General features: G+C 38.4%; 1 protein-coding gene across 8 annotated transcripts in view; it reads right to left on the bottom strand.

The window, feature by feature from the left end:
• Nucleotides 1-13,249, bottom strand: part of REPS2 (RALBP1 associated Eps domain containing 2) — a 234,520-nt gene that overhangs the window by 20,416 nt on the left and 200,855 nt on the right. For all 8 annotated transcript variants that reach the window (XM_073228224.1, XM_037020519.2, XM_037020520.2 and 5 more), the window contains one exon: nucleotides 3,910-4,015. In XM_073228224.1, coding sequence (XP_073084325.1) covers nucleotides 3,910-4,015 — 106 coding nt within the window. The remainder of the gene's footprint in view (nucleotides 1-3,909; nucleotides 4,016-13,249) is intronic.

Genomic DNA, 13,249 nt, shown 5'->3' with positions numbered 1-13,249 from the left:
TTGGAAAAAATGGCATGAACAGATTTGCCGGAAGCAGGGTTGCCACAAACCTTCAACTTGTAAACAATGCAGTAACTGCTTAGGGCAATAAAGCGAAGCACAATAAAATGAGGTTTGCCTACATGTCAATTATATCTCAATAAAGCTAAAAAAAAAAAAAAAAAGAACTACCATATGATCCAGCAATCCCATTTCTGGGTATATATCCAAAGAAACTGAAGTCAGTATCTTGAAGATATCTGCACTCCCATGTTCACTGCAGCATTATTCACAACAACTAAGTGATACTGGAAGCAACCTAAATATCCATCAACAGATGACAGATAAAGAAAATGTATTTACAGCTGACCCTTGAACATACGTGTTTGAACTGTGCAGGGCCACAAAAATGTGGACTTTTATCAATAAATATATTGAAAAATCTTTTGGAGATTTGTGACAATGTGGAAAAGACATTTTCTTTCCTCTTGCTTACCTTATTGTTAAGAATACAGTATATAATACATATAAACATACAAAATATGTGCTAATCAACTGTTTATGTTATCAATAAAGCTTCCAGTCAAGAGTAGACTATTAGTTAAGTGTCTCGGGAAGCAAAAGTTACATGTGGATTTTCACCTGCACAGGCAGTCGGTGTCCCTAACCCCATGTTGTTCAAGGTTCAACAGTACAGTACATACAAAAGAATATTATTCAGCCTTAAAGAAATCTTGCCGCTTGCAACGACACAGATGTACCTGGAGGCCATTGTGTTAAGGGAAATAAGCCAGACACAGAAGGACAGACACTACATGATACCACTCATGAGTAATTTAAATAGTCAAACTCACAGAACAGAGAGAATGATGGTTGCGGGGGGAGGGTGCGGGGGCATGGGGAAGTATTATTCAAGGGTATAAAGTTTCAATTATGTAGGATGAATAAGACCTAGAGATCTATTATACAGCATATTGCCTATAGTTAATAATACTGTTCTAAATAATTAAAAATATGCTAAGAGGGTAGATCTTGTCTTGTGTTATCACATATACAAAATAATATTAATAATAATAATATACAAAGAGGAAACTTTCAGAGGTGATGGGTGGTTTTAACTGTGGTGATGGTTTCATGGATAGTCATCTCCAAACCCATCATGTCACATACATTAAATATGTATAGATTTTTATATGTGAATCATACCTCAATAATGTCTTAAAAAAAAACAAATGTATCATAGACCAAATGTAAAAGTCAAAACAATAAAGCCTTTAGAAGAAAACACAGATCTACATAATTTACATGTAGGCTAAGTTTCTTTATACAGGAAGAACTAACCATAATAGAAAAAAATGATAAATTAGACTTTATCAAAATTAAAAACTTCTCTTGATGAAAAGATACAGTAAGAAAATGAATAGGCTTAACAAAGACTAGAAGAAAACACTCATAAAGTATATGTCTGACAAAGGACTGATAACCAAGATAATATAAAAACCACCTAGCTACAACTCCACAAAAAAGACTAAGAACAATTTTTAAATGGCCAAAAATTTTGAAAAGACACTTCAAAAAATAGAATATATGGAAGGTAAATAATCCCACAGAACAGTGCTCAACATCATTAAGCATAAGGGAGATACAAAATAAAAACTGCATCACCACAGGTCTGGCTAAGTACTAATCATACCAAATGTTGGTGTGGGTGTGGAACAACTGGAAAATCTCAACCACTTTCGGAAAAGCTCTAGCACTTTTTTAATAAAACTAATCACATATACTCACCATATTACCTATTAATCCTAATCCTAATCAATTACCCAAGACAAATGAGAACATATTTCGATACAATGACTTATTCAAGAATGTGGGTTTTTTTTTTTTTTTCAAAATAACCAGAAGCTGGAAACAGCTCAAGTATCCATTAATAGGAGAGTGGATAACCAAATCGTGACATATTCACATATTCACTCAATAGAATATCACTCAGCAATAAAAAGGAACTGATTATTGACACATGCAATAATATAAATGAAACTCAAAAACATAATGCTAGAAGCAGCTTTACACAAAGTACATCATTTATATAGTTATAGAATAGGCAACACTTTGACATAAAAAATCAAGAATACTGGTTGCCTTTGTGTGAGTAGGGAAGGATCTGGTTGGGAAGGAACAGGAGGGAGCCTCCCAGGGTGATGGTAACATTCTCTATCTGGATGGGGTTTGGGTTCTATAGATGTATGAAATTGTTAAAAACTCAGCAATTGTACACTTAAGATTTAGGCCCTCATTGTATGTAAAATTTATATCACAAGAAAAACCTGCAGAAACACTGAACTCTAGTTAACGATATGCATGTTGAAATATTTAGGGGATACGTGCAGATGTCTGCAATTTACATGAAAATGTTAACAGTAAGATTGACAAATGGATAAATAGAGGGTAGATAAATGGATAGATATGTGATAAAACAAGTTAATGTAGAACTGAAGGGGTGGCTATAAAAGTATTTCCTGTATGATTCTTTCAACTTTCTTGTAGGCTTGAAAGTGTTCATAATAAAATACTGGGACAAAGGGAGAGGGTAATAAAAGAGAAATCAAAGAAGGAAGAGACAGCAGAGCATGCTGAGGAGGAGGCATCAGTGAAGTAGGAGGAAAATGAGAATAGTAAGGTATTCCAAGAGCCAGTTAGAGAAGTACTTTCAGAGGAGGGAATGATCAAAATTGTGTAGAATTTTTCTGAAAATTTGAATAATATGAAAGCAGGTCTGCTGGGTATAGCTGAAGGAGGGGCATGAGTGGAGGAGAATAAAGCCACACTGAAATGTATGGAGAGCAAACTGCTGGTAAGGAAGTAGAGTCAGCAAGTAAGAACAACCCCTAAGAAATCTGGCTATGAAGCAGACAGGGCAGTAGCTGAAGAAGGATGTGTGTGGGGTCAAGATAATGGATAATACCAGAGCATGATTATGTGTGGACAGGAATGATCCAGTCGAGCATCAAGGGATGTAGGAGAATTGTGCCCCCGAAAAGATAAGTTTAAGTCCTAAGCCCCAGTACCTGTATATATGAACTTATATTGGAAATAGGGTCTTTGTGGATGTAATTTAGCTGAAAGAAGGTTATGCTAGATTAGGGTTGGTCCTAATCCAATGACTGGTGCCCTGATAAGAAGAGGATAGAAAAAGAGGAGGAATGTGGACACAGACAGAACGCCATGTTGAGTGTGGAGGCAGAAACTGAAGTGCACCTACAAACCAAGGGACACCAAGGATTGCCAGTAACTGGGAAGAAAGGATTCTCCCAGAAAGCCTTTACAGAGAGAGCATGGCTCTGCTGAACATGACCATGATTTCAGACTTCTAGCCTCCCAAGCTGTGAGAACAGATGTCTGTCATTTTAAGCCACCAAGTTTATAGTGCCTTGTTACAACAGCTCTAAGAAACTGACACAGAGATTTTAATGATGAAGAGAAATGGGTGATGAGGATGGGGTGATGTCCTTGAGAAGGTGAATAGAACCAACTCCAAGGTACCAGGGGAGGGGTTGGCCTTTGACAGTATTAGGGTCGCCCTCTTCTACAAAGTATAGCATCATTACAGGAAAATTTAAATGAGGAAGGCCTCACCCAGATGCTCTAGAAAATAAAGAATGCTTCAAGCAAACAGCCTTTGTAATAGATTCTCTGTCCTTTTAACTAACACCCAATATGCAGCCTACACATTAAAGTTACTAGTCTTCCTCTAAGCATACAAGAACCAAGCCATAAAACTTAAATACAGCAATTCTCTGCCTCCCAAAAGGAGCTGGAGAACAAAGAGGCAAGTCTTACCAACAGGAATGGAACCAAATGCTCAGCCAATGGTCAAAGCAAAACAACCATATGAAAGGCCTGGTAATCCAAATGTGGCAAGTTTCTTACCTTGAGCTGCTGTTGGAGTTCACTGTTCAACCGGGCCAGCACTGCATTTGCCTCTTTATTTTTGCGGATAGCAGTTTGAATAGCCTTCTTCTGTTTGGAAGACTGTCTACAAAAAAGTACAAACAGTTCTGTGAAATAGAACTTAAGACGTCTGGGCCCTTTTGGGTCAGAACTCTGATTCATAAGAAGAACTAAACTAACAACAGGCTAATGTCACAGGGTTCCAAAAATAAAATCATCTATTTGCAGGCAGACAAGTAGGCAGGCACACACCAAAGGAAACAAATTTGTCAAGATGAATTATTTATACCTGAAGTAATTCCCATTTTATAACTTGAAGAAAAGCTGTGAGTTGGGCCTTTTCAAACACTGTTCCATTTATTCCAACACATTTTAATAAGTATTTATTCCTGACAAACCATATTAGCTGGAATGCCCTTTCTATGTAAGCACTGATGGCATTCAAAAGACTTGCAGGTGGACCCTGTGGACAAGTCTCAAGGAAATGAATAGAACATTCTCTTTGGCAAAATCCTACATTAATTTAGCCAGCCTACGTAACGCCTGCATTTCTTAATCATTAGGCATGAATGCCTGAGTGTGCGTGAGTGTGTGAGTGCACATATGCATACACCAGCATACATCTGTAGCACTTCAGAAAAACACAGAAATAATTTAATGCCAATATTCCCAAGTTAAGCCAATAGTAGATTCACAGAACAGGTATAACTAAGGTGCCCATATGTCCCACTGTGCCCATTACAGTCTCTACTTACACCAACCCTAATTATTTTTAGCACCTCCTTTCCACCCTCAAAACTGTCCACAGTTGGGATGATAAATCAGGTGGTTTTATAACCTATATATCCCACAGCAAGAATACTGAATTCTCAAAGCAAAAAGGTGACTTAAGTTCCCCTAGAAAAAGAAACTTATTTGTAATCCTTGGGAGATGGGTTCTAGGCCAAAACAACTAAACTGGAATGCATTGTGACCACTGTAGAGATCTGATTAATATTTACTGAGAATATACACTATGCTAGCCACTCTAACAATCTGTAAATTCCCCAATAAGTTTAGAATTAAATATTGACTTTTTCATCTATAAATAGGTAGAGAAGAGGCTTCAAAATCTACTTTTAAAATGATATAGATTGGATTTCTGGTTTCAGGACAAGATGAAGTAGACCACACTTCTCTCTCTTCCTCCCGCTAAGTACAGTTAAAACCTTGGACATAACATATAAAACAAACATATGATGATTCCAAAAAGTGGAGTGAAGAAGCCAAACCAGCTAGAGTAGTCAGTCTAGAAGGAAACACATAGCAGTGAGCTCCCTAGGTTTTCCTTTTCATTTCAAATATCCAGACTGGATAGTGGAGAAGTTGGCAATACATAAATGCTAATGGGGGTGGGTAAACAAACAAACAAACAAAAAAAAACCCAAAATCCTGTTCTCTCTAGCCAAAGGGTTTGGAAAGGGGCAGCCTAGCAAGACAGAAATTAGATATAATATCCCTCCTGAATACAGATGCAAAATCTTTAATAAAATATTAGCAAACAAAATTCAGCAATATATCAAAAGAATTATACACTATGACCAAGAGGAGTTTATTCCAGGGACGCAAGCTGATTCAATATTCAAACATCAATCAATTATCCACCGTCTTAAGAGATGAAAAAAAGAAAAATCAGATGACAGTATATCAATTGATACAGGAAAAGTACCTGAAAAAACTCAATATTCATTCATGGTAAAAACTCCCAGAAAACTATGAATAGAGGTGAACCACCTCAACTTGTTAAAGAACCTCTACAAAAAATCTACAGCTAACATCATAATTAAAAACAGAATGCTTTCCCCCCAACATTAGGAACAGGGCAAGAATTTCTACTCTCATCACCATTTTCAACATAGTGCTGATAAAGTCCTAGCCAGCACAATGCAAGAAAAGGGGAAAAAAGCACACACATTGAAAAGCAAGAAATAAAAACTATTCCCATTTGCAGATGACATGATGGTCTGTGTAGAAAAACCCAAGAATCTATTTTAAAAAAAAAAACCTCCTAGAATAATAAGTGATTTCAGAAGGAAAGAAGTGAGTTTGCAGGACAGAAGATTAACATACAAAATCAATAGTATTTCAATATACTAAAGATGAACACTTGGAAATCAAAATAAAAATATGCTATCATTACAAAGACTCAAACTGAGATCCTTAGATATATCAAAAAACATGCAGAATTTACATGCTGAAAAATACAACTGAAAATTATAGAAGTGATGAAAGAAAGAAAACAGGATCTAAATAAATGGATAAATATATCATATTCATGGACTGGAAGACTCAACAGAGTAAACAAGTCAACTCTCCCCAGATTGATATAAAAGTTTAATACAATTCCTATCAAAATCCCAACAAGGGCTTTGTAATTCAAGACAATTATTCTAAAATTTACATGGAAAGTCAAAAGAATTAAGTGGCTAAAACAATTTTGAAAACAAAATGTGGGAGAAATAGGAGACTTATTATATAGCTATAGTATCAAGTAATCAAGTAATAAAGACATCAAACATACTGTGTGCTACTGATAGAGGTAAAAACACACAGATCAGTGGAAGAGAACAGAGAGCCCAGGAATACTCACACTAGCACAGCCAACTTATTTCTGATAAAAGTGCAAAGGCAAGTCAAAGAAGAACAGCCTTTTCAACAGTGCTGGAATAACTCAATGTCCACAGGCAAAGAAATGAACCTTGACCTGAATCTCACATCTTAGATTAAAATTAAAACATTATGGATCAACTTAAATATGAAGTGTAAAATTAAGAACTTTTAGAAGAAAACATAAGAGGAAATGTTCAGTACCTAGGGCTTGGCAAAGAGGTTTTCAATGTAACAACAAAAGCACTATCCATAAAAAAAAAATCAGTAAGACTTCATCAAATTTCAAAAACTTTTGCTCTATGGAAGATTCTATTAAGAGGATGAAAAGACTTAAAGCTAAGACTGGGAGAAAATATTTGCAAACCACAGATCTGACTATTGATCTGTATTTAGAATATACACAGAACTCTCCAAACTCAATAGTAGAAAACCAATTCAAAGAGAAAATGGGCCAAGAACATGAAGAGACATGTCGCCAAAGCAGATATATGATGGCAAATACACACATGAAAAGATGTTGAACATCATGAGCCATTAGGGAAATGCAAAGTAAGATCATGATGGGATAGGACTACACACCTATTAGACTAGCTTAAAAAAAAAGTGACAGTGGAGGATGTGGAGAAACTGAATCCCTCACATACTGCTGCTGGAAATGCAAAATGGTACAGCCATGGTGGAAAACAACTAGGTAGTTTCTTTAAAAACTAAATATAATGTACCATACAACCCGTCACCCTCCTTGACATTTATCCCAGAGAAATTAAAACTTATGTACATACAAGAACCTGTATACACATGCTCACAGCAGCTTTATTTGTAATACTCAACAACTAGACACAACCAAAATTGTCTCTGAACAGGTGAATGGCTAAGCAGACTGTGGTATATCCATGCCACAGAATACTGTTTAGTAGTACTGACTGAGATTCATAACAACTTGGATGGATGTCAAGGGCATTATGTCAAGTGAAAAGACCAAAACTCAAAAGGTCACATGCTGGGTGATTTTTTTATGTGACATTCTCAAAATGACAAAATTATGGTGATGGAAAAGAGACCAGTATTTGCCAGAGATAAGGGATAGTGAGGAGGCAGGCATAGGTATGACTTTTGTACCTTGATTGCAGTGGTGGTTATAAAATTCTACACATGTGATAGAGTGGAACACAACTATACATAGACACTGTCCCAATGTCAGTCTCCCAGTTTTGATATTGTACTCCAGGTTAGGTAAAGCAATCTGGGAGAAACTAGGTGAAAGACACCTGGCACTTCTTTGTACTAATTTTGTAACTTCCTGTGAATCTATAATTATTTCAAAATAAAATGTTTTTTAAAAAGATGTTGATCAGAACTGGATGCCCCTTCTTAAACTACCACCATGCTATGTATGCCCAGTTTTTTTTAACAGTTTCCCCTTTTCTGGGAATGTCTCCATCCACTTCCCTCTCCTCCACAGGGTCAGGCCCCTGGCAGGCAGTCCTATGTGTCTTAAGAAACCGTCCTCTCTATTTTCACACATCAATGGATGCTGGCCCATGCTAAGCTGACCAGATTCTCTCCCACAGGTATATAGGTTATAGCTAAGAGTTCAGCTCATTCTGGGCCCTGCACAGTGAGAATGAAATCTCTAGAGCTACAGGTGGCTGAGAAGTTTCCATAGATAAAAGTGACAACAACATTCTAAGAAAGTTGAGAGGGAGCAGGACCCCCCAAAAGTTTTTAATCCTCTCTTTCGATCCGTTCCTGCCACTACTTTCCACAAGTCAGTCCTACATCCTTTCAATAAAGAATATGGTTTTGCTATCTCAGGTTGCTTGTATTATTTTCAACCAAAGGACCCTAAGTAATGTGAAAATAGTACAAAGCCCAGAATACCTCTCAAGGGTTCAGCAAAGGCATTTAACTTGCCTTATCCTCTTAAGAGTTGCTTCTATAGTTTGTCCCTTCAGGTTCCTCCTAATATTGTTACTCACTGTTCTAGGCTGGACTCTAACTTGTGCCCACTGTGCACCTTTATAAGGAGGAAGATGAAGGAGTAATCATTACACAACCATTATTTTGCCCATTTCTACTGTGCCATTGATTAGAACTGCAACTCTGTGAGACACAGTCCACGCGAGGGTTTGTGGCCGACAACCCTCCAAAACCTGTTCTTGTGTGTCCTTGTTTTCAGCAGCCTATCAGCATCAGCTTGAGCTAGGCACATGGCTTTCCAAGTAGGAACTACATTTCCCTGGCTTCATTGCAGGTAGGTAAAGTCACATGATGCAGTTTGGGCCAAAGGGATCAGAGAGATGTGATGTGTGTCACTTTAGAGTCATACCCTTAAAAGTAACTTGTTTTCTCTCCATTTGTTCCCTCCCCCTTCCCGGGGCCTGCAATGTTAATGTGTTAGTGGTGAGTGATCTTCACCAAATGGATAAAGGCGACCCCCAACAGGGATCCAGAATAAGAAGACAGAAAGTACCTGGGCTCCAGGACAGTACTCTGCTTCTGGTCCACTCACCAACTCATACTTTTACATAACAAAGAAGTCAATTTCTATGTATTTTGAGTGACTGTTACCTAGTTTTTGTTCAAACAGCTGAACTAGTATTTGAAAGAATATAAACTGGGGTCTCTAGATTAGAAAAATCTTAGCCTTCATTCTGGGCCCTAATTTCGCTCAAGGAATTATGAGTTCAGCTTCTAAAAACTGAACTTAAATGCCTTTTCTCTACCTGGAAATGTTAGATTTTCACTGGGGATGCTAACCATCAACTCTACAGACATTCCGGTACTGTTGAACATGAGGGGGGAAAGGAAACTATCCCCAACCACACTGAGAACACCATGCAGGCATGCAGATACTGACGACCTGGCTCACAGGCATGCTCAGGGGCAGTCCAGGCCACCTCCTGGGGTTACAGAGAAGAGCAGAGGACACAAAGGCTGGCACAGGTTTAGTCATAATAATGTCACATGACATCACAAACCACTCAAGTTGGTCTATTTTCCCAAAGTCCATCATCCTAAGCAAATACAAAAGATGTGGGGGGAAACCAACTAAGCCAAATTATTTCAAGAAAAAACCATTTTTATCCTTACGGGCAGCTCATTAATGATGACATGATCTGAGAGCTGTTTATTACTTATAACCTGGACTCAGCAGCTCACCTGGAGAGAACATTTTATTAGTTCCCTTACCCTAAATGGAGTAGGCAATGATCTCTGAAGGAGAATTTATTTCTTCTAACAGGTCAGTTCTGATGTTCACTTCCCAAAAAGCTGATGGCCACTTTGCAACTAGTCTGTTTTTTAGTCTTTCTCAACCAGTGTTCTGTTAAAAAATTAAGAAAATGATTTGTGACTCCTTTCTTAATTTCCTCAAAGATAATACACAGTAAAGACCACTCTTGATATGTGGGCGAGAAGTTAACTTACTATAGATGATGGATGTCTAAGGGTATCTGAGCTTAATTCTTTCCTAAAACCCTGACTGAGAAAGGACTATAGAGACTAATCATTGTACATCTGGCTGTTTCTCTCTCCAGTACTTTAAAAATTATGAATGCTAAGTCACTTCTTATCACTCTGAAATAAACTGGTCTGGGAACTAAGTTGCATGACATTCTCTGACCCCAGAGCTTAGATCCCTGCCATTTATAGCACTATTTGTGTTTCTGGTAGACACTGGCCTCTCTCAGCCTGACACCATGTGGTCACCTAACTAGAGAGTATCATGGTGAAGAATAGTCATTGAACAGGCAGAAAAAGGAAATATCTCCCTTCAACAATGGGCTGGCACATTGGATATCCACATGCAAAAGAATGAAGTTGGACCCTTTTTTCATACTATACACAAAAATGAACTCAAAACTGACCACAGGTTTCAGTGTAAGATCTAAAAATCATAAAACTTTTCAAGGCAAACACAGGAACAAATCTTCATGAACTTGAGTTAGGCAAAGGTTTCCTAGACATGACACCAAAGCACAAATGACAAAAGAAAAAGATAAATTGGATTTAATCAAAATTAACAACTTTTGTGCTACAAATAGAAATAATATGAAGAAAGTTAAAAGACAACCTACAGAATGGGATAAAATATTTGCAAATCATATACCTGACAGAAGACTTATATCCAGAATATGTAAAGAACTCTTGATTCAAAAATAAAAAGATAAATGATCCATGTAAAAATAGGCAAAGGATATGAGTAGACATTTCTCCATAGAAAATATACAGATGGCAAATAAGCACACAAAAGTTGTTTAAGATCATTAGTCATTAGGGAAATGCAAACCAAAACCACAAAGAGATACCCCTTCACTATCACCAGGATGCCTTTAATAATTAAAAAACCAGATTAATAAGTTAACAGATAGTAACAAGTGTTGTCAAGGAACTGGATAAATTGGAACCCTCATACAATACTGGCAGAATTATAAAATGCTATAGGCACTGTGGAAAAAAGTTTGGCAGGTCTTCAAAATATTACAGACTTACTGTATGACCCAGCAGTTCCTCTCACAGGTATATCCTTTTGATATAATGAGTTATAAGAAATATGTATTTGGTCATTCAGATGACAAAAGTATATTTCTCAGATATATTTGGTCTTCATCCACAGTTCCTAAAATGCTTCAGAGCCATAAAGGTGAAATGGGTGTCTTGTTCTGTTACTTGAGTCTTTGGGGCCCCACCCAAGGGTAGGGGCTGGTTGCCAGGGGGACCAACGATCCGATTAGAAGGTGGGCACACTCAGCCCCTAGTCCCCAACTCCTGGGAGGAGAGAGGGCAGAAGGGCAGAGAGACTGGAGGTTCAATCAGCCAACAGCCAATGACTTCGACAATCATGACTATGCAATGAAGCCCTCACAAAAACCAGAGAGGAGCATTTTGCTCTTTTGCATCCTGCTTCTCTGTTGGAAAGAGAGTTTCCATGTGCCACCAAAGCAGACTCCAAGCTCCATGAGAACACCAGTTCCTTTATTTGGGACCTTGACCTATGGATGTCTTCAACTGGCTGTTAACTTGTATCCTTTATTAAGCTGGTAAATGTATTCTCCTGAGTTCTGTGAGCCACTCTAGCAAATTAATCAAAACTAAGGGGGGGAGGCTGTTGGAACCTCCAATCTGTAGCTGGTGGGTCAGAGGCATAGGTGACCACCTGAGGCTTACAATCGGTATCTGCAGTAGGGGGTGGAGGGCAGTTTGGATTAGGCAACTTGAAAGGAATACTCGAGACAAATGAAAACATAAGTCTAAGCAAAAACTTACACACAAATAGTATAGCAGTATTACACTTAGTAGCTAAAAGTGGGAACAACCCAAATGTCCATCAACTAATGAATGCATGAATAAAATGTGGTCTGTCCATACAGTGGGATATTATTCAGTAATAAAAAAGATTAAGTTGGGATTCATGCCACAATGTAGATGAACCATGAAATCATTATACTAAATGAAAGAAGCCAAACACAAAAGACCACATGTTGCATGATTCCATTTACATGAAATGGCCAGAACAGGGAAATCTATAAAGACATCAAGTAGATTAGTGGTTGCCTGGGGCTGGGGGGGAAGGAGAAAAGCAAAATGACTACAACTGGGCACAGAATTTCACTCTGCAGTGATGAAAATGTTCTAAAATTAGATTCTGATAATGGCTATACAACTCTGACTATAAACCACTGAACTGTGTACTTGAGGGAAAACTTTATGCTATGTGAATTACATCTCAATAAGGCTATAAAAACAGAAAAACAGACAAAGAAAATAAAATGAAAAAGATCTCTGGGAACTCCACCAGCTGCCCTGCCAACCACTCTAGAGGATGTTGTAGCCACAACTGCCTAGCATTAAAGTGAAGTGGAGATTAAAGTGCAAAGCTGGGGTGAAGCATGGAAGAAAATTTAGCCATCTTTGTCCCTGACAGGGATCTGTCCCCTATGCTCGAGAGTAGCTGGAAGATGGTCAGTTCTTGGTGACCATTAAAGACAAAATACAGCTCCTTTTACACTGACACCACCAGAGAACTGCCCATCTGGAAAAACAAAAACCATCATCTGAAGAGAAGCACTGCATGGATTCAAAATGTGACTTTGGCTTCAAAGGCAAATCGCACCCACAGAACCTGCTGCTTCTCTTTCTGTAACAGTGTAAGCAAGAGAAAATTGGCAGCAGCCTGAAATCTGCAGGGCCTCTAGGACAGTGTCAGGGCATATCTTGAGCATTTACATTAGTGGGCAGTCAGGCTCACTTGAAGTCACGCACAACAGCAGGTCTGTCCTCTGCGCCTCTCTCAGTTTACCTACAGGGCAACTTGGTCAGCTCTCCTTAAAGCCAAAGCCTTTTGGGAAAGGATGGTTTGTTCAGAGCAGTGTTCTCGTGTTCACAGGTGTCCCTACCCTCCACCCGCTGTCTGGTACATATGGTCAGACAGATACCTGTAGGTTCTACATGTGACCATTCTGTACTGATGACCAACAACAGAAACCCTTTATGGGGATAAAAGAGGAATCACACACCATGTCACTGAGAGTGGGTCTGAGCGGCCAGCCACGTGCCCCAAGGAACATGAGACAAGACAGGCGAAGAGGAAGAACTACCATTTATATGACTGTTTTCCTCCTAGGGAAATGTGGGCCAGCACAAGGAAGAGGGGCAGGAAGGAAAGAGG

Source organism: Manis javanica, chromosome X (genome assembly GCF_040802235.1).
Source record: "Manis javanica isolate MJ-LG chromosome X, MJ_LKY, whole genome shotgun sequence".
NCBI classification, from domain to species: domain Eukaryota; kingdom Metazoa; phylum Chordata; class Mammalia; order Pholidota; family Manidae; genus Manis; species Manis javanica.
This window is presented reverse-complemented; position numbering and strand designations above follow the sequence as displayed.